Source organism: Limanda limanda, chromosome 15 (assembly GCF_963576545.1).
Source record: "Limanda limanda chromosome 15, fLimLim1.1, whole genome shotgun sequence".
NCBI classification, from domain to species: Eukaryota; Metazoa; Chordata; class Actinopteri; order Pleuronectiformes; family Pleuronectidae; genus Limanda; species Limanda limanda.
In genome coordinates, this window is record NC_083650.1 from 11,293,892 (window position 1) to 11,312,287 (window position 18,396).

The 18,396-nt window shown below is 43.4% G+C and overlaps 1 protein-coding gene across 1 annotated transcript in view; it reads right to left on the reverse strand.

Annotated features, from left to right (window-relative positions):
- zgc:171482 (zinc finger protein) overlaps nt 1-14,877 on the reverse strand; it is a 34,645-nt gene extending 19,768 nt beyond the window's left edge. The window contains exons 1-3 of the mRNA XM_061087814.1: nt 14,767-14,877; nt 8,665-8,757; nt 1,949-2,126 (exon numbers count right to left, since the gene is read on the reverse strand). Of these exons, the coding sequence (XP_060943797.1) occupies nt 1,949-2,126; nt 8,665-8,757; nt 14,767-14,877 (382 nt within the window). The remainder of the gene's footprint in view (nt 1-1,948; nt 2,127-8,664; nt 8,758-14,766) is intronic.
- Between the last annotated feature and the right edge of the window lie 3,519 nt (nt 14,878-18,396).

The following is an 18,396-nucleotide window of genomic DNA, read 5'->3' on the forward strand; positions in this document are numbered from 1 at the left end:
GTGTGTGTGTGTGTGTGTGTGTGTGTGTGTGTGTGTGTGTGTGTGTGTGTGTGTGTGTGTGTGTGTGTGCGCGCGCACGATGGAAGTTCCTGAGCTCTGACAGCTCTGTGGGACAACACGTGCAGTGACTGATCCTCTGATGTATTTTCTCCTCTCCCACCCTTTTTTTCCTCATGACTGTGATCTCTGCACATTGGAGCAGAAGTAAGTGTTTTTCACGGGAGCAGTGCAAGGAGGTGGTGTTGTGCGTCTGTGTGTGATGTGTGCGAAAGGGGAGGGAACGGAGGTAGAGTCTCGGCTCTCCACCTCTGGAGGGCTTCTCCACCACACACGGCCCTTGCTTTCTGCCTCCTCACAGTGTGGTTTACAAATGTGTTTCTCCAGCGTCCATGTGAATATGCATGCATCAGTCATCCTGCTTATGTATATTCCCGATGATTGTGTGTGCAGGTTTGCTTTTCTGTGCCTGTGCGCGCGCAAGCCTGTCAGCTCGGCTGTGCGTCTTCTGCGCTGCGCTCATCTCGGAGTGATCATGAAGGCTACTTTTGACTTTAATCGCTCCTGAAATCTCCTTCTCTTCTCTCCCAGGTCACTCTTTTCTCTCTCCCCTTGTTCTCGCTCTCTTGTTTCTTTTCCTCCAGGTCCCACTGTCACTAAACCGCATAAACTCCACGGCAACGGCTGCGCAGACGTGACACTTTTTCCAAAGTAGGCCAAAGTTTAGGAAAAGTCACTCAGGGGCTCGTTTATAACATTTTGGAGTGAATGTGCGTTTATAGCTCTGTGAATTTTCACTTTGAATCCAATTTGAATCACATTATGTAAAGCTCCCCTGGAGACGACTCACCAGCAGACACTTAAGAAACGCTAAACTTAAACAATCATGAGCATGGACAAAATTCAGTCTGGGGTTGTATTGATTTTTCAAGGATATTTCTTTCTTTAATCAATAGACCTTTGTAAATGAAAGTCTGTGGGCTTCACCTTCAAAGTTACTTCTTGCACCTCAGGCATGTTTGCATTTCCTCACACACTATTCCTCTGACACCCAGGCTAGACGTTTTGACTGAAGCATGACTGAAGCTCAGCAAATCCACTTCAGATAAAAAAAAAATATGCTTTGAACTAGGAATATTTCTCAGTGCAGAGATACTTGTCGTTTTAAAGTGAATGCATGTATAACACCGGCGTGTGCAGGCAGAGGTGAGTGTTAATCACCCCGGTCTTTAGTGAGAACAAGCTCTTTGAGCAACATCAAGATTGGAATCCCATAAAGGTATTGATTATCAATGGGTCTGATTGTAGGATAGTCTATGTTAAGCTTGCAAGTCTGATTATAGATCTTCTCTTTGGTTTCCAAAACTCAACAGGCACCAACTCACACCCTTGACTTCTGTAGCTGCTGTGAGAGGAATTCATTCCAGACATAAACTCTACAAAATGCTCAGAAAATTGGGTTTTGACATTTTCCCCGAAGTTTGCCTTTCATATATGAAGAACGCAACAACAGCAGCGAAATGTCCGGAACATTCAGGCGAGAGAGCTGGAGCCTGGACACAGTGTTCTGGAGGCACGACATGATGATAAATCTCATGTTTTTGTTTACAGCACATCAACACTGGCGTCTGCCCTTATCCCCAAAGGCTCTCCAATCTCGTTGCCTTGCCAAGTGGACATCTTCTTGCACCTCTTTTCTAACAGGACAGATTTGTATTCTCCCAGTTTTTCATTTTCGCATATGTAAGAAACGATAATTTTCATGCTGTATTCTCACATGAGCATTTTCAAGACATTTTAATCGGGGTCTTGCAAGAAAGGTTCCAGAAAATGTCTAGAGCAGCTGACTTGTCTGAAAGCGGTTTGAGACTTTTGACTTGTTTGATTGTAACTTTAACCTTGTTGCTAAAACCAAACCCGGAAAGCAAAAGGGGCAGAAGGTGGGAGATACCTGTGTTTGTTGGGCTGGTCATGCCTGTGGGGAGGGTGGGCTGCTCCCCCAGCACCAGGCGCACTCTCTTGGCGTGGGTTTTACCCTGGTAGTGTGACTGGGCCACGATGGCGGAGGTGAAGAACATGTTGCACAAGGTACAGCACTTGTTCCTGTCCACCTCTGTTTCCGCACAGTCCTAGAAGCAGGGAAGAGGGAGACATGGTAAAACCGAGCAGCGGAGGGGGGGAGAGGTGTCTTGAGAGAAAAATAGACCACGGGGGAGGAGAGGGTAAGGGAGGTGAAAGGGAAAGAGATTTGTGGCGAAGATGGGGAATGATGTGAAAAGAGATGTGTGGCGAGGCGAAGGTGAGAAGAGGAAAGTGCGGAGACAAGAAATGGAAAGCTGTCCTCTTTGCGCTGACCCCACTGTGCTTTGTGTCTTTCTAATGCACACAAACACACAAAAGCAAAGAGAGGGCAGATCAAATATTCATCTTCCCTCTCTGGGCCCAGACCTTGCCTTTGCCCTTTCTCCGCTGCTGGTTCATTACTAATGAGGAGGCGCTCCCCACAGGAGAGGGGCACGCAAACAATAAGAACAACTGCCGGATTGACACAAATGCACAAACACACACACACGTGCACACATAGCAAATAGACAAGAGGACACACACACAGCTGTATTCCTCTATCGCTCTCACTGCTTATATTTGGTTCTACCCATCAATATATTAAAATATACTTGCTGTTTGTCAGGAAAAATACACTGATCCAGTGATTTTTTTGAAATTTAGAATGCCAGTAATGATTGATGGAGCTGTGGCACATCCCTGTAAAGCCGGGTGTGAAAAAGCTTGAGTTACATGCACACATGCAAATACATTTTTAGTTTTTGTCTGTAATATCAAAGAAGAGAGATCTGCTTAGAGCTACAGGGACACCAGTGTTTTCCAATAAACACAAAGCAGAGAAGATGAAAGACAGGTTGAACACTTAATAAGAGCTTTCCAGCAAGTGTTATAAAAATCCTCTCAAACTAAAGACCAATAGACGTTCCCCTAAACGTCTGAAACTCAGGCCAAAATATCAGCTTGGTGTTTACGCCTCTGCTGCCTGGTTCCACATTTTCGTGGGCATGCCTTGTTAAAGAAGTGGATGTTGCTGCGGGCAGCTGTGGCTCAGGAGACCTTTTAACCCCGAAGAGCGGTGGTTCGATCCCTGGCTCCTCCACTCGGCATTCCGAAGTGTCAATGTGAAGATAGTGAAGTCCAAACAGCCGCTGGCAGCTGTGCTGACTGGGTGTGAATGTGACTTGTAGTGTTTCCAGTGGTCGATAAGACTGGAAAAGCTATATCTGAATAATGTCCATTTACCATATTTATTTACATAATTTACATAATGCTTTGAAATGAAATATTATACATATATAAGGCAGGTCATGCACTTTAATATATAGAAATAAGGTCAACAGAAAAAAACTAAGCAATGGATCAGATACATAACTGCGTCTTATTTGTTTTTGTCTGTGAAACCTTAAATCTTTCACAGCTTCTTTCTTTTCTTCTTCTCGCTGCTCACACTGAGCCTCCACCTTTTCACTGTCTGCTCACCCAGCCTTTAATTCTTTCTTTACACCTCCGTTATCTCTCGCTGTTTTTCTTTTTTATATCTATTCACACCAGCGCTCTCCCTGGTCCAGGTGTCAAATCGAGTTGGAGAGCAACCCCCGTGTTCGGTAGAGAGAGAGAGAGGACAATAATAGAAAAGTGTCTGCGACACCATATCTGAGTGTGTGGGTGTGTGCTATGTGTATCTATGGATGTGTGTCTGTGTGTGTGTGTGTGTGTGTGTGTGTGTGTGTGTGTGTGTGTGTGTGTGTGTGTGTGTGTGTGTGTGTGTGTGTGTGTGTGTGTGTGTGTGTGTGTGTGTGTGTGTGTGTGTGTGTGTGTGTGTGTGTGTGTTTCTGTCTGTGTGTGTGTGTGTGTGTGTGTGTGTGTGTGTGTCTTATGTCAGCCCTGGTTAGCATCATGGACAGTGGATGTGAGAGTTAAGGACACCTTTACCTTCCAGGCTTAGCTTTGTCTCTCAGCTGTCTCATCTCTCTCTCTCTCTCTCTCTCTCTCTCTCTCTCTCTCTCTCTCTCTCTCTCTGTCTTGCCCTCTCTCGCTCTCTCTCGCTCTTTCCTTCTCTCTCGCTCTCTCTCTTGCCCTCTCTCGCTCTTGCCCTCTCTCTCTCTCTCAGCCTTTTTTCCTCTCTCTGCCCCCCCTCCTGCGTCCTCCCTCACCCTCTGGGCACCAGTCTCAGTGACTCTGTGTGTTGTGGGATGAAATATTTATCTGTATTGGCAGGCCCTCGCCACCCCCTGTCCTCCCCCCCACCCCCTCTCCCGCCTCGCCTCCTCTCCTCCCCCGTGTCTGTCCCTGCTGTCATGGTAAAGGTTCGCTCTGAACTCTCCCAGACTCCCTCACTCCCAAATCCAGTTCTCATTGTGCTCTATTAGCGCATGAAGAATTGAAGCCAAAGAAAGACGAGAGAGAAAGTGTGTGGATTTATTTATATGTTTGAATTTAATGCCAAAAGGCAAATTCTCTCCAGTCGTATTAATCATTAGGGTTGGTTAAGGAAATCCTTCTTGGCCGGCAATGGTTATTTAGTATTATATTTTTGTAGTTTATTTGTCATGTGATTTTGTCCTGTCCCTTATTTATATTTGTATAGTTGAATAACCTTTTCGTTTAAATTTGAATTTCCAATTTGTAAACGTAAAAATGTTTTGTCGACCATCGCTTTGCTTTTTGTGAGAAAAATTTATCAGTACTGACACTGTTCAGGCACCGGAACTGTTTCAAAGTATTAATTTACCACTGGTATTTGAAAAATCCAAACTTTACCCAACGATACAGAATGCCTCCTCTCCTCAGGTAAAAATCTTTATATGCTCATTCATTCCATCCCTCTCTCGCCCCTGTTTGCCCCTCATTAGCCATCTCTCCTCATTCTATTAAACCTCCTCTCTAAAGTGAGCTTCCTGCTCCTCTTCATTTCTCCTTCACTACCCATCCCATATTGTTCTTTCCCTCCACTTTGTCCTTCGCCTCTTTTTCTTTCTACTTCTCCTCTTCCGCCCGCAACACTCTTGAGATCTCGTCCTACCCAAAACCTTGTAGTACAAGGATGTGGAAAATCAAGATCAGGGAAATATTGTCCCACGACTCCGACTGTTGTTTTATTTTAATGAGGACAAAGAGGCTGAGCTGATGCTCCGTGGCAGCCCGCAGTGATCTCACCTGTCAGAACCCGCTGAGCGGAGTCTGCAACACAGAGACGTACTTGAAGGGGGACGACAACGCAGATCCTTCCGCTCGGTGACAGATGTTACACGAGGGATTTCACTGACTGTGCATGGAAAGTTTTTGAACAGTCTTGTCTGACTGACGTGTGAATTATTCTCAGCTCATTACAGCTGCCACTCCACTGAACCACTTTTAACAACGAAGGGCGTTTCCGACTCGATGTTCTTCCTCCCTATCCTGACGCCGTTGATTCCTACCTCAGTCTTCCTCCCAACCGCCTTTACCTGTCGCACCTCACACATCTGTTGAGACCCGATTTGCATGTGACCTAATTGTTGTGTGTTTGTTTGAGCGCGCACATGCTGCACGTATACCTGTTTATCCGCCACCTGACAGTGATGTCTGTATCGCTTGATATTTCGTGTTTGGGTGGCTTCATCCCGCTCATGCGCCTAACAATAGCCTCCTAATTAGCTGTTTATCTTCCTCTCCTTCTGTTTCGCTTTCTCTCCGCTCCTCCTCACTTCTCCCTCCGCGCGGTGTCAAGACGCTGTGGGAAACATTGCTAAATATACACACGGAGCAGCACAGGGGGAAACAGACGCTCTCATTTTTTTGTTTTGTTCAAAGGAGCCCTCAAAGTAAATTGTAAATTGAAAGGAGCGACAGTGCAAATAATGCTTTGGAGGTCTTGGAAAAATTGCATCTTGTTATCTCTTGCCCTTTTCGAGAAGAGAGATGCAGACATTGAGAGATGGAGAGAGAGAGAGAGAGCGGGGAGGAGAATAGCGGAAGAAAAATGGATCAGGCACCCCTCCCCTTTCATCTGGAAGCACCTTTATGACCTACTTTCTCTGTTTGTTCTGCGACAAACACTTTCACACACAAACACACAAACCTCAAGGCATGGCATTTTACTCTGCGTAGACGCTGGCATTTCATTCACTGGGCAAAAAAAAAAAAAAGACCTCTCTCTCTCTCTGCTGTTCCCACCGGACGGCACCATGTCAATCACTATGAGAAACCTGAGGGCAAAACGTTGAGATGTAGTTCAGGGAAAAGATGTACAAAACCTCCCCTGGGTGAACAAAATAAAGTACAAAAGTTTACCACAAATTGAACGGTGAATTTTTTGGTCTCTTAAGAACTGTAGCTTCTTATATTGGTTTCATAGCACTGTCAGATAATCAATGTCACATCTCAGTGTGAAAGGTTATGAGCAAAGTGCTAGCTGTGGAGCTCATGGTGCGTCACAGTGTGGCAGATGAGATGAGTGTGTGTGTGTGTGTGTGTGTGTGTGTGTGTGTGTGTGTGTGTGTGTGTGTGTGTGTGTGTGTGTGTGTGTGTGTGTGTGTGTGTGTGTGTGTGTGTGTGTGTGTGTGTGTGTGTGTGTGTGTGTGTGTGTGTGTGTGTGTGTTCAGTGTCCCATATGAGGTGAAAGCCAGGAGGGCTGAGTCATGTCTTATTCACTTAGGGAGACAGATGGAGACGCAGGTGTGTGTATTTCTAGAGCGTTCGAGTGTGTTGGTAAAGCCATTTGGCTCTGACATGCCTATTTCAAAAGTGTGTGAATGTGGTGCGCACGCTTTACCTTTTTTCCAGTTATTTTTGTACAACTTGAGTCAAGGTTCAACAGTCAGCATGTGCTAATTTAAAGAGTCTGACTCTAAGAAATGATTCAGTTATGTATTAGATTTCCGGTTGGTCCAGTTTTCAGGTGGCAGCTGCAATTTTTGTGGCTCAGTGCGATGATTTACTGCTTAAGTTTATTGCTTAATTTTTAATAATACTTTAAAATTAGCACAAGCTGCTTCATCACAAATGTTAATTGGATGATCGAGCAGCTTGGGAAACTCACACCACTAAAACCACAATTTCTGCAACTCTCCTAAACGAGCAGTCTGACATCCCCCCCACACCTCCTGCAGCCAGCGTCTGCAGAGGTGAGACCGTTCGTAGAATTTCAACATCTATTCCTGTAACTTTTGTTGTTTACAAGTTTTATGCACCAAAAAAGTGTCTTCCAGGAGCCAGTGTCTGAAAATGTACACGATTCCTCATGTATCTCTGCCCTCTCTGACACATCTGTGGCCTTCAGGAGCAGCTGTAAACACTTCCGACCTGGTCAAACAACACGGAACATGTTCTAACCCCAGATCCTAATGTCTGACGATTTAGGACGGATCTAATTTTTTCTGTTGGGGATGTCACCACCATTTGAAGCGTTAGAATCTAGGTGCTGGGATGTTCAGGTCCTTAAAATATAATACAACTAAGTCAAGTTATCACAGAAAACAAACAATATCAATCTCTCAACATGTCCAGTATACAGCAGTCACCCAGTACAGCTTCATGCTTGTTATGGGTCCCTCCAGATTGACGGAAGCAAAACAAATTCTTAACTTTGCTCAGATGGCTGCAAACGTTTTATTGCCTTAGTTTGATTATGAAGCTGCTGTCAGTGGGGGACGGAGAGTCACTGCTGCTCTCAGGTAATTGCAACAGGGCCCAAGGTCTTGGCTGTGGAACAGCCCCCCCTCCTGCTCTCCCTCTCTTTCTGGCACAGCTTGGTTTGTCAGTTGGTTTGATAAACTATTCTTACACCAGCTGTGTCCTCAGCTTGTGTAATGTATGTATTCTCTGTGTGTCTGTGTGGAGTGGGATTTAGCCAAGCCAGATGAATAGGGCATGTACAATCGTAAAACGCACGCACACACACACACACTCAAAGACCCACAAACGCAAGTCAAAATTGTGTCTGCAGTTGCATCCTCAGCATTTGCTCCATTTGCAAAACAGGATTCTAGAAACCTAGAAATACACAAAGGCCTGTCTACACCACACATACACACACACCTGCAGACAGACACACATTTATGCAGACAGACACACAAACACTAGCACAGCACTGACCTCCCTCGCCATAGCCCACAACAGTCAGATATAAAGCAGTCCTGAGGCATCAGCCTCCCCATTCACCAGAAACCCCACAGCCAAGGCACAATGTCTCTCGGGAGAATTATTGCACACAACTGCACACAATGGATCAAACAAATGTTCCCTTGAGCTTTTGACTGCTATGGGCAAGCTTAAGAATGAGCAGGCCGATTAAAAGATAAGACTGAGTCAAGTCAACTTTTATGATCTACATCCATGAGAACAAGTAGCAGTTTAAAATAAATTAGGTTAAGGTTTGGAGAACCATAGAACCGCTCCTCTAAAAAACACTGCAGTGAAATGCACCTGACAAGTCTGGAGTCGCTCGGGTGAGAGTTCGTCAAAGGAAAAGACAGAAACAGAAAAACAGATGGAGATTTGTGAAAGTGTGAATCTTTCAAACTATAATTGAGTTCAATCTGTTCATATGAGGTGAGAAAAGGGAATCAACTTTGTTTGTTATGCAACACAAACACAGAGGCACACACTCAGTGAGATGCATACTGGGTTATCTGGCCTCAGCCTCTTGGACGGCGGTCCTCCGTCCTCAGGGTGAAGCATGTAGAAGAGACGCACCTTGTTGGCGTGTTTCTTACTCTGGGAGAGAGGGAGAGAAAGAAAGAAACAGTCAGTGACCTGAAATCTATTAAATTAAACATGCCGAGTTGGAAAAAATATAGAAAAGAATTTATATCAGTTACAGCGATGATGCTCGGACACATTTTGTTCAGTGACTATTGACCCGGGCCAGTCTCAGCTCTCTGGCAGCCCTGAGTACAACGTTGGATAGAGAAGTGACGGGGGAGTAAGGGAGTCGATTTAGCTGTTGTAACTGAGGAAAGGTTCACTCTTGGTTGTACAGTGTTGTTACAGAGAGATGGTTTGACTCTTATCTTCGACAAGTACTGACAACAGCGCGCTGAGAGCACACACACCGACGACAGCTCCGTCTGATCAGTGACGGCCGATGTGACGTTCGTTCCAGGCGACAGTGACGCTCAGAGCTGGATTAAAATGAGAAGCTGCAGCTCAGTGTTTTTTCCTCGCTGATTTGCTAATGAGTTTTTTTTGTCGGAGCTCAGGGATCATGTGCATCTTTCCGACCCCGGTGCCAAATGATAATTCACTTTCACAAATGGTAATTTTCACTTGCATATGCTGCACTGTTGAGGATCGGCAGTATAAATAATGTAAACACCTCGATAATAAACGAGTTCTTTTTAATTCCAAATGCTAAAATAGTCAGTTACTCAGTCTGATTAGAAACAGAACATCACTGGTCTTATAGCTTTTATACAGCCCATTTCCCACTATCACCTGCTATCATTTATTTGGTGTTTCCTCAAAGGACTCTGCAATAAACAAGGGTTCTAATCAGCTCTGGTTCCAAATGGCAGTGATGGAAAGAAACTCTCCTATTGGAAATAGAGAAGGAATCAATTGCTGTCTGTTAGCTGGTTGGAAATCCAGTACTTGCATATACACACTAATTGAGATGTAAAAGAGGTATAAGCAGGTCTCATGTGAGCTCAGAGGTCCTCTTGAAATCAAGTGGTTACTTTCTCAATGGAAAAATATTGATACAATATTTACAAAATGTTAAGGTAAAAAGAAAATTGAAAAACAGAGATTTCACACACAGGCTCCTGAATAACTTTCACAGATTGCACACATTTATTTTTAGTCACACTGTCGAGCCGTGGGCTCCTTACAACAAGGTGCCAACTATAATCATATTAATTATATTTGTCTAATTATATAATTAGATGAAGTACACACACAGTCCAGGCTAAAAACAATAGTTTCCGGGGGAAGGACTGCCGGCAAAATAAACAATGTGAATTCTTAAGTTAACAGGCTTCACTACCCCTTCATTAGGGCATAATAGGATCTATGTAAAAATGTGCTTATGATATCTAATGAATGTGTAGTTTAGATGTATACTTCTGGGTGTGTATGGAAGTTGTATACACGTATTCTCTTGGCAGCAACCCTTGTGGTGTCAGAAAACAATTCTACAAAGCCCAATTCAAAGCTGTTAGAAGGCTGAGCATCATATCTCTTATTTAAAAGACACATGGCTTTCGTAATTTGAATGAGTCACTGTTGTTGGTTGGTATCGGTAACTATACGAAAGCACAATGACACCGCCTGCAGCCAAAAGAAAACATGAAATGAAATGAAGAAGAAGGCAGGGGGCCCTCCCACACAGGGGTAACCTCCTGCTGAGGAACTGTCCCTCTGCGGTAATGAGGGTCGTTCGTATAAAAAGTCATCAGGAAAACGCTGAAGGGATCCGTCAGTCTGTGAACGCTCGTGACCCTCTCACTATCAACTGCACTTCCTCTGGATTCGTTTTCCAGAGGGAGCTGATTGGCCACTAGGCCGGGCTATCAACACATGACCTGCTCCGAAGCAGGTTAGATGTTAAGCACGGGTTACCATGGCGATGCTATCCGGGTATGAAGTGAACCATCGTTATATCGCCTGGAGTTACCTCACTAATCACAGATCTTGATTCCAGGCCCGTGCGTTTATGTCTGCTCCTGTCACCGGCCTTCATACTGTAACGCCTAGAAGCTCCAACCAGCAGAAATGCACACTAGTCTTTATATGAAAGGACAGTGAGCCGTCCTTGAAGCTGCTAACTGTCACCTTAATGCACAAGGATAAAAATCAGGGGACAACTGCAGGGTGAAAACAAGATCATGTGTATGTGTTTCGACAGCTCTTTGTGTTTGTGCTCAAGGTTGACACAGCTATTCTGCTCCATACTTATCATTTTATCGGCACGCTCTGACCTTAACTCCTCCCCGCAAAGTAACATCTATTATTATCTATAAATTCCACTGCTGGTGGTGTTTTATGGAAGCAAGTGTTGACACGCATAGAAATAGCATCTTTATTGCCGCGTACGACAGAGTGCAGCGATGCAAGTCAAGATTATGAAGAGCATTAAGAGTCGGATAGAGCCCTATGGGAAATTCTGGTGCGTATTGGATCTTTATCGTTCAGTCATCATTTTCACACCTGTTATACACTAGTCAGGTGGTGGCCTGCAACCAGCCCTCAAATATAGAAGAGGATAAAGATCAGAATGAAAACAGAATGTCATAAGGAAAAGGGTATTTTCTATTGTTAGAGCTGAAGCGATCTCCTAATTCCAATTCTGTGGCTCACGTATGTTGAGGACCATTCATCTCATTTTCTTAATATTTGGCATATGTACTGTTTGGCAATAGAGAAGGAATCAATTGCTGTTTTTTAGCTGGTTGGAAATACAGTATTTGCATATACCCACTTATTTATATGTAAAAGAGGTATAAGCAGGTCATGCAAGCTCAGAGGTCCTCTTGAAATCGAGTGGTTACTTTCTCAATGGAAAAATATTGGTACAATATTTACAAAATGTTTAAAAAAAATGGTATAAAAAAATAATTGAAAAACAAGGAATTCACACACAGGCTCCTGAATAACTTTCACAAATTGCACACATTTATTTTTAGTCACAAATGCCAGTGAAATACTCTCACAGTCGAGCCGTGGGTTCCTTACAACAAGGTGCCAACTATAATCATATAAATTATCATCTCATTTTCTTAACACTTTGCAAATGTACTGTTAGGGCTCAAGGAAGTGTAATGTTGAATTTTATGTGATTTAGACAAAGAATATGTTCAATATTAATACACTTTGAATTAACAACGCTCTGTAGCAGCGGCGGCTGGGACTCATCAACATAAGTGATGCACATCCATGACCACTCTCCAGTGCTGGGTTCTGCATACTGACTCGAGCTTCACTGAACTTTGAATAAACAGGTGAACAGCCCTTTGTGCAGCAGAGGTGGTGCAGCTTCAGGGTTCTAAGTCCTGCAGCCGGTCTTTATTCGTCGTGACTGAATTACTGCAGGTCACTTTTACAGCTTCAGAAAGGAAGGCTGCAACCAGCTTTAACACAGGCCAAGCAAACCACCCATTCCAACCTGGCCAGCTTAGAGTAGGCACTGCACTCGTATCTACTAAAACGGAACTATTGTAAGTATGACTCAGATCCTGTCTGCCCCTGTTGATTTTTTTCAAAGGAGGTTATGAATAGTAATATTGAATCCATTGACCCCCAGGATACCCGAAACAAAATAATAAATCAGCTTCTAGTCCAGAGCCAGAATTCATAATATAAGTGTAATTACATTATTTATATGAAAATGAGTGTGTATCATGGTTGAGCTGCAGAGAGAGAAAGTGAACAGGAGACTCTGGCAAGACACTGTACTCGCTGCTCCAGTGCTTAGATTGAATCCTCTGCCCCCAAGACAAGAGAGCTCCTCAATTGTCAGACTACTCTAATGCATGTTGTCAGAGCGTGCGTGTGTGTGTGTGTGTGTGTGTGTGTGTGTGTGTGTGTGCGTGTGTGTCTGTCTGTGTGTGTGTGCGTGTGTGTGTCTGTGTGTGTGTGTGTGTGCGTGTGCGTGTGTGTGTGTCTGTGTCTGAAAGCATGCTTGTGTTTATAGGTGTGTAAATGGTCATGTACTTGATGCCTATGGGATGTGGACTAAAAGCAGGACTTGGCGTGTCACCATGGTTACCCCACACTGACCCTCAGTCCTCACCCTTTCCTAATGGACTGTGCATGTCTCTCTGTCCCCTCTGTCTCAGATCAAATTGGAAGAGACGGACAGGGAAGGGAACAGCTATTTTAAAACATAATCCACATCATATCCTCCTGTGTTTGTGTACACATGTAGAAAGAACAAATTCACGCACTAAGCAGTCTCACTACTTTGTCACAATATCAGAGAGTGTTGTTCTGTCTCCGAGTCCAAATGAAAAGTTTTGTAATCTGATCCCTGAACAGTGTGACAGCCTATGAGGGGGAGAGAGCATTGAGTTGTACGGGTGAGGGAACAGAAAGAGCCGCTACAAGTTAAAACGCTAAAACTTTTGGCGTTTCTAGGAGCTAAACTAAACATCTGCACAAATTATTCATTTTTTTGGGGCTGTTAACAAAAAGCCTGAGGCAAACTGGACTAATTTGCGTCTACAGTATCTCAGCAGTCTTGATCCTACCTGGCATTAAACTGTGTCTCAGGTGATCTGATCAGAATTGGACAGGTCTAAGTGACTCAGTTCACACCTGACATCAAAATGTTTCTACACATGCGACTTGAGTGACAGCTTTAGATTGGATCTCACGTCCTCGCTGTAAACACACACATCACTTCTGATGAAAAGGAGAAAAAGAACAATAATGAGGGGGAGAAGGAGAAGAAAGAGAATAAGATGAAGGAGGAAAAGAGTGAGTAGGAAAGGTTGGAGTAGGAGGGGAAGAAAATGAAGGAGGAAGACAAGGAGGTCAAGAAGGAGAAAAAGAATGATCAGAAGTTGAATGAGAAGGAAAATGGAATAACAAGAAGAGGAAGAAATGCAAAATAATGATTTCTTTGCTCAATGTCATACCATGCATGCTATTAGTCTGGGAATTCTGATAGATATTTTGATATTTCACAAAAATCCAAAAGCGAGAGCAGAAATCTAAGAGCCGAAGTTTCACTAGAGCACACGAGCGAACACAGGAACAGAGCTATTATGCACAAGAGCTTTCTGAGAGCGAGGGCAGGGTTTTGAAGGAGAGATAAAAAAATGTGAATGTGAAATGAAGAAATGTTGCCCTCACAGACCATGCTCTTGAATAAAGATGCGAAATAAGGTCCCTGTTTTTTTAACCCTGAACTCCTCAGTAGTTCATCTCCCATAATTATTCTTCCTTCGAAAACTTGTCGCTATTGTCTCTTTGTCTTTTAATTACATTGAGTATGACATGTGATGAAAGTAAAAATGTACCTTCCTTGCGTTAAGCAATATTCAATCTGGCTTTCTTGCCGTGTCTTTTATCTTCTGTCCTCTGCAGAGATCCTTCGTCAGGGTTGAAAATTGAGGCCATGCAGTGACTCAGTGTGTCAATTTTTTTGCACAACTCAAGGCTGTGTATTGTTACAGTTGTAGGTCCAGAGACACAACTGGTTAACCGTCTACTAACTGTGGTACACAGTCGTGCGGACACACGTGCTGCCGTTGTCCTTGCTTAATTCTCTCTAGAGGAGGCCCTTGTCCTCATTAGTCTGCTCGTTAATCCCAATTGTGTCTTGTAATCGAGGACGACCTCAATGCAGAACGTGCACAAGTGCACATGCAAATTTACACGCACAAATGCAACACACACAGCCAGGTAAATAATGCAAGTGCGCTGACTATTTAGTGGATGCTCATTAAAATACTCTCTGGGAGCCCGCTGAGAAGTAGACTACATTAAAGCAAAGTGCACGTGTGTGTGTTTGTTGGTGTGCAAGTGACTGACAATAGCATGCTGCATTTAGTCAATGTGTAATGCATGAGCACAAGCATAAATTGGTACAAATGAGGCTGATGCAAGGTGAACAGTGCAGAGATCTGACTGTCAATGCGTATTCACAGCAGCATTTCTTTTTGTTTTGTTTTGAGCGATCGTTCCTGTGTGTGTTCCTCTATCCGACTTGTGTGTGTGTGTAGTGATGCTAAAAAGAGGAAGCTGAGAAAAATCCTCCAACTCTGAGCAAAGAAGACTCACCTCATAGTGAGCGGTGCGCTGGGACTCGGAGATGAGCTGGGCATTGCAGATGTTACAATAGCTCTCTGTGAACAAGCCTCCATCCACGACGGCCGCAGACTTCATCTTCATCTGAGACTACACAAACAGACACACACACACACGCGCACAAATACACAGACATGAATATGATTAAAATTCAGAACGGCAAAACATTTCAGAGAACCTTTCATCGTGGGCTGGAGGTGCATGAGTGTACATGTGTCTAATTTCAATTTTGAAATAATTTTCTTTCCATATGGCCGACTCATCGTGATAGTTCAGCTCGAAATACGTTGAACCTTCGTCAGCACATCCTCTCCTTGATCATTCTGGCTGCTGTCTTGGAAACAATCGCCTGAGGCTCTCGCTTGAGTGTCTTAGCCATAAACCTTTAAATACAGTCATCTCACAGTATTGAAATGGTAATTCCTTAGTTTTTGCTGCACAGCTGGGTTAAATATAAAAATATCAGTTTTTAGGTCCAGGCATTAAGAACTAGACATAGCATCTTCTGTTTGAACCCACCCAACTTGTGACTGACGGGCGTTTTCTTGTTGCCCAGATATTGCCTTTTAGATTGATTGCCTAAACATTAAACAGCTCTGAAAGTCGACTCCAGCTCAGCTTTCAGCCGGGAAGACTGCATTTGGTGAGGGGAAAAAAAGAGGAAATGTGAAAACAAGAAGAGAGCTGTCTATTGATGAAGAACAAGCCATTTTATAGAAAAGAGGGGAAATCGATCAGAGCTATTGCACAAACATTGGGCGTAGCCAACACACCAATTCTAAATGTCCTGATCAGAGACAATTTTCTGTACTTAGCAACAGATGTCAAACTGGTCAACCGAGGACAACAGCAGCTGATGACAGAAACATCCCAGAGAGCAGAAAAGAAAAACCCCAAACAACAGCTACTGGCATTACCATTGAGTGAAGGAAACACAATCCACTGTTTGAGGAAGATGCAAACCCCCTCATTAGAGGTAAGAATCTGAAGGCCAGTCGGAAATTACAGAGTTGAGTTACAAAGGGTTTATGAGCTGGTGACATCAGGATTGTCCTCTACCACGGTGATGGAAAGGTGAAGTGATCCGCTCATGATCCAAAACATATACAAGCTTATCTGTGAAGCCTGGTGGAGGTGTTGCTGCAGCTTTGGTGTGCATGGCTGCTTCCGGAACAAACTCGCTAATCTTTATTGATATGTTGCTCATGACGGGAGCAGCAGAATCAATCCACAAGTCCAACAAAAACTGTCTGACAAGTCACAGAGAGATGCATCCATAGGAATCAGGACACTTCATCATTGAGCAAGACAATGAACCAACACAACAAAGGACTTCAATAGAGGGGAGACGATTTCAGACTGACCAAGGTAATTACTGGACCTTAACCAATGAAGCAGCGTTGTACCTCCTGAAGATCAGACTGAAATGAGAAAGCCCCTTAAAACCACCGGAATAGCCTGGAATAGCGGCACAAAGGAAGAATACCACAGTTTAGTGCTGCCAGTGGGTTTCAGGCTTGATCCAGTTATTACGAGAAAGTACATGCAACAAAATGTCAAACGTTACATTTAAAGGGTAAATGAGGTGGTCCATGAAAAGGTTCCAAGTTGTTAAACAAATTCAGATTTAAAAATAGGGTGGAGGGTTAATTATGAACCCTTGCCTCATAGTCACCTTTTGATATTAAACCCAAATGCATTTAGTGTATTTATCATTATTAAAAACTGAAGCTTTATGTACACATTATAGAGAATGGTCCATTAGAGGGTTCCATTGTTGAAACTTGTATTCATGAAGAATTTTATTTATATAAATATATAAGTGCAGGTCTGCAAAGTCTGGATCTGCAATATAACTAGTAACTAATAAAAAGTATTCAAACATCCTGCCAGAAGTGCAGTTGAATGTGCCCAATTTTCGAACTCTCAATAAGAGTTTAGGAAAGTTCATGAAACTTGGGCTTTAGCTTTAAGTTCATGATAGTAGATACATTTCAGTTGCTGCTTTGCCCCTGAAGCTGAAAACTTTGAGTTACACAGTTAAAGTTTGGGTTTTAGGAGGAGTTGTGTTTCCTCTCATTGGAAGGTGCGTGGTCCTGAAATCGTGGTTTTGGCACAAAAACAAGAACCAAAACAAAGAGGTCTCTAACTCAACTCTCCTAGTTGCAGCTTCAGTTGAAGCTCTCTCGGGCTGTAACTTTTTCAAAAGTTTTGTGCACTGGACTTCAATCACACGGCATATACTTCCATCCTAAATTTAAAGATTAAAATTTCAGCATTAAACTTTACAGGCCAATAAATACTTTACTTAAGACCAATCATTTGAGCCCAAAACTTCTAAGAATATTAAAACTCTGGTAGGAAATAATAATGCTGGAAAATGAACAGTAAAGCCAAGAGGGAATTTGTTTAGGATTGCAGTCTTTGAAGTAAACAGCTAAAACGTCCTCGTTGAGATTCCCTTGTGGTGTGAAGAGTGCTGGGATTGCCCAACCAGTTAAACCACAGCGACCTGAGCATCCCACTGGAAGCGGTGGCTCTGGGTTTTTAACAACCTGGCAGCGGTGTTTTCTTTGGCTTTTATACTGAGTAACATAATAGAAAATGGTTTAATGATGTGCTCTGGGGTCTTGTGTTCAATTTTATATTCTCTTCATTATGTGAGCCCTGTAGGCAGTGATCTGACAGGGTTAGGGTGAGTAACGGGTCTATAGGGAGAGGTCCAGGAACATCAACCATTAAACTGGATGAGCCTGTTGCCCCAAGGAAGCTGCAGGACAGGGTACTTGCATAGGCAAAGCATTTCATGGCCCAAGATACTTGGATACATCACGTTTCAGTTCCAGTGACTTTGAAAGAATGGGGCTTTCTTTCAGGCACGGCATCCCGAGAATCAGTGTTAGTTATGAGATCGGACAAAATCCACTCCGTGTGTCAGCAGGGAAACGCTGTGACAGGAATAGGTATTCTTCATCTCTGGGCTAGTGTATAATTATCTTTAGCCACTTCACTCACTCAACCCTGGCACATACACACACAATAACACAACACTGGTAATTACCCCTGTCTGTTCATCATGTCTGTTTAGTGCACCCGGGACCTTCCAATTAACTACAGACATGCTGTACAGACACTTACTCCATTATCTAATTGAACCCACAGTAACGACCCCGTTAAAATGAAATGGCATTGCAGTTGCATCTGATTTAGAGCAGCAGGTTTTATCATCCCCTTTACACACAGTCAGGAAGGTACGTGTCTGCGAGGTACAATTTTTACTATGAAATGTCACAGATGAAAAGCTTCAAACTTGTTTTGTCTCGAGGCACAGACTCATTATTACCTGAGACACGATGGAATGGATATATTTGGCAAAGTGACACAATAAAAAGACCCAGCGCTGTCTGTCTGGATGGAAGCTCGGCAGCGGTGAGTTTATCTTTAATCTTCCCCGGCTAATTAAAAGTGACTGCAGGAATATCCATATCTTCCTAATATCTCCATTACCTCTGATAATTACATGCAAGATGGGAGATGTAGACTAATTAATAGAGGCAGGCTGTTGGTGAGATTAATGGAGTGGCAGCCCCAAAGAAGCGAGAA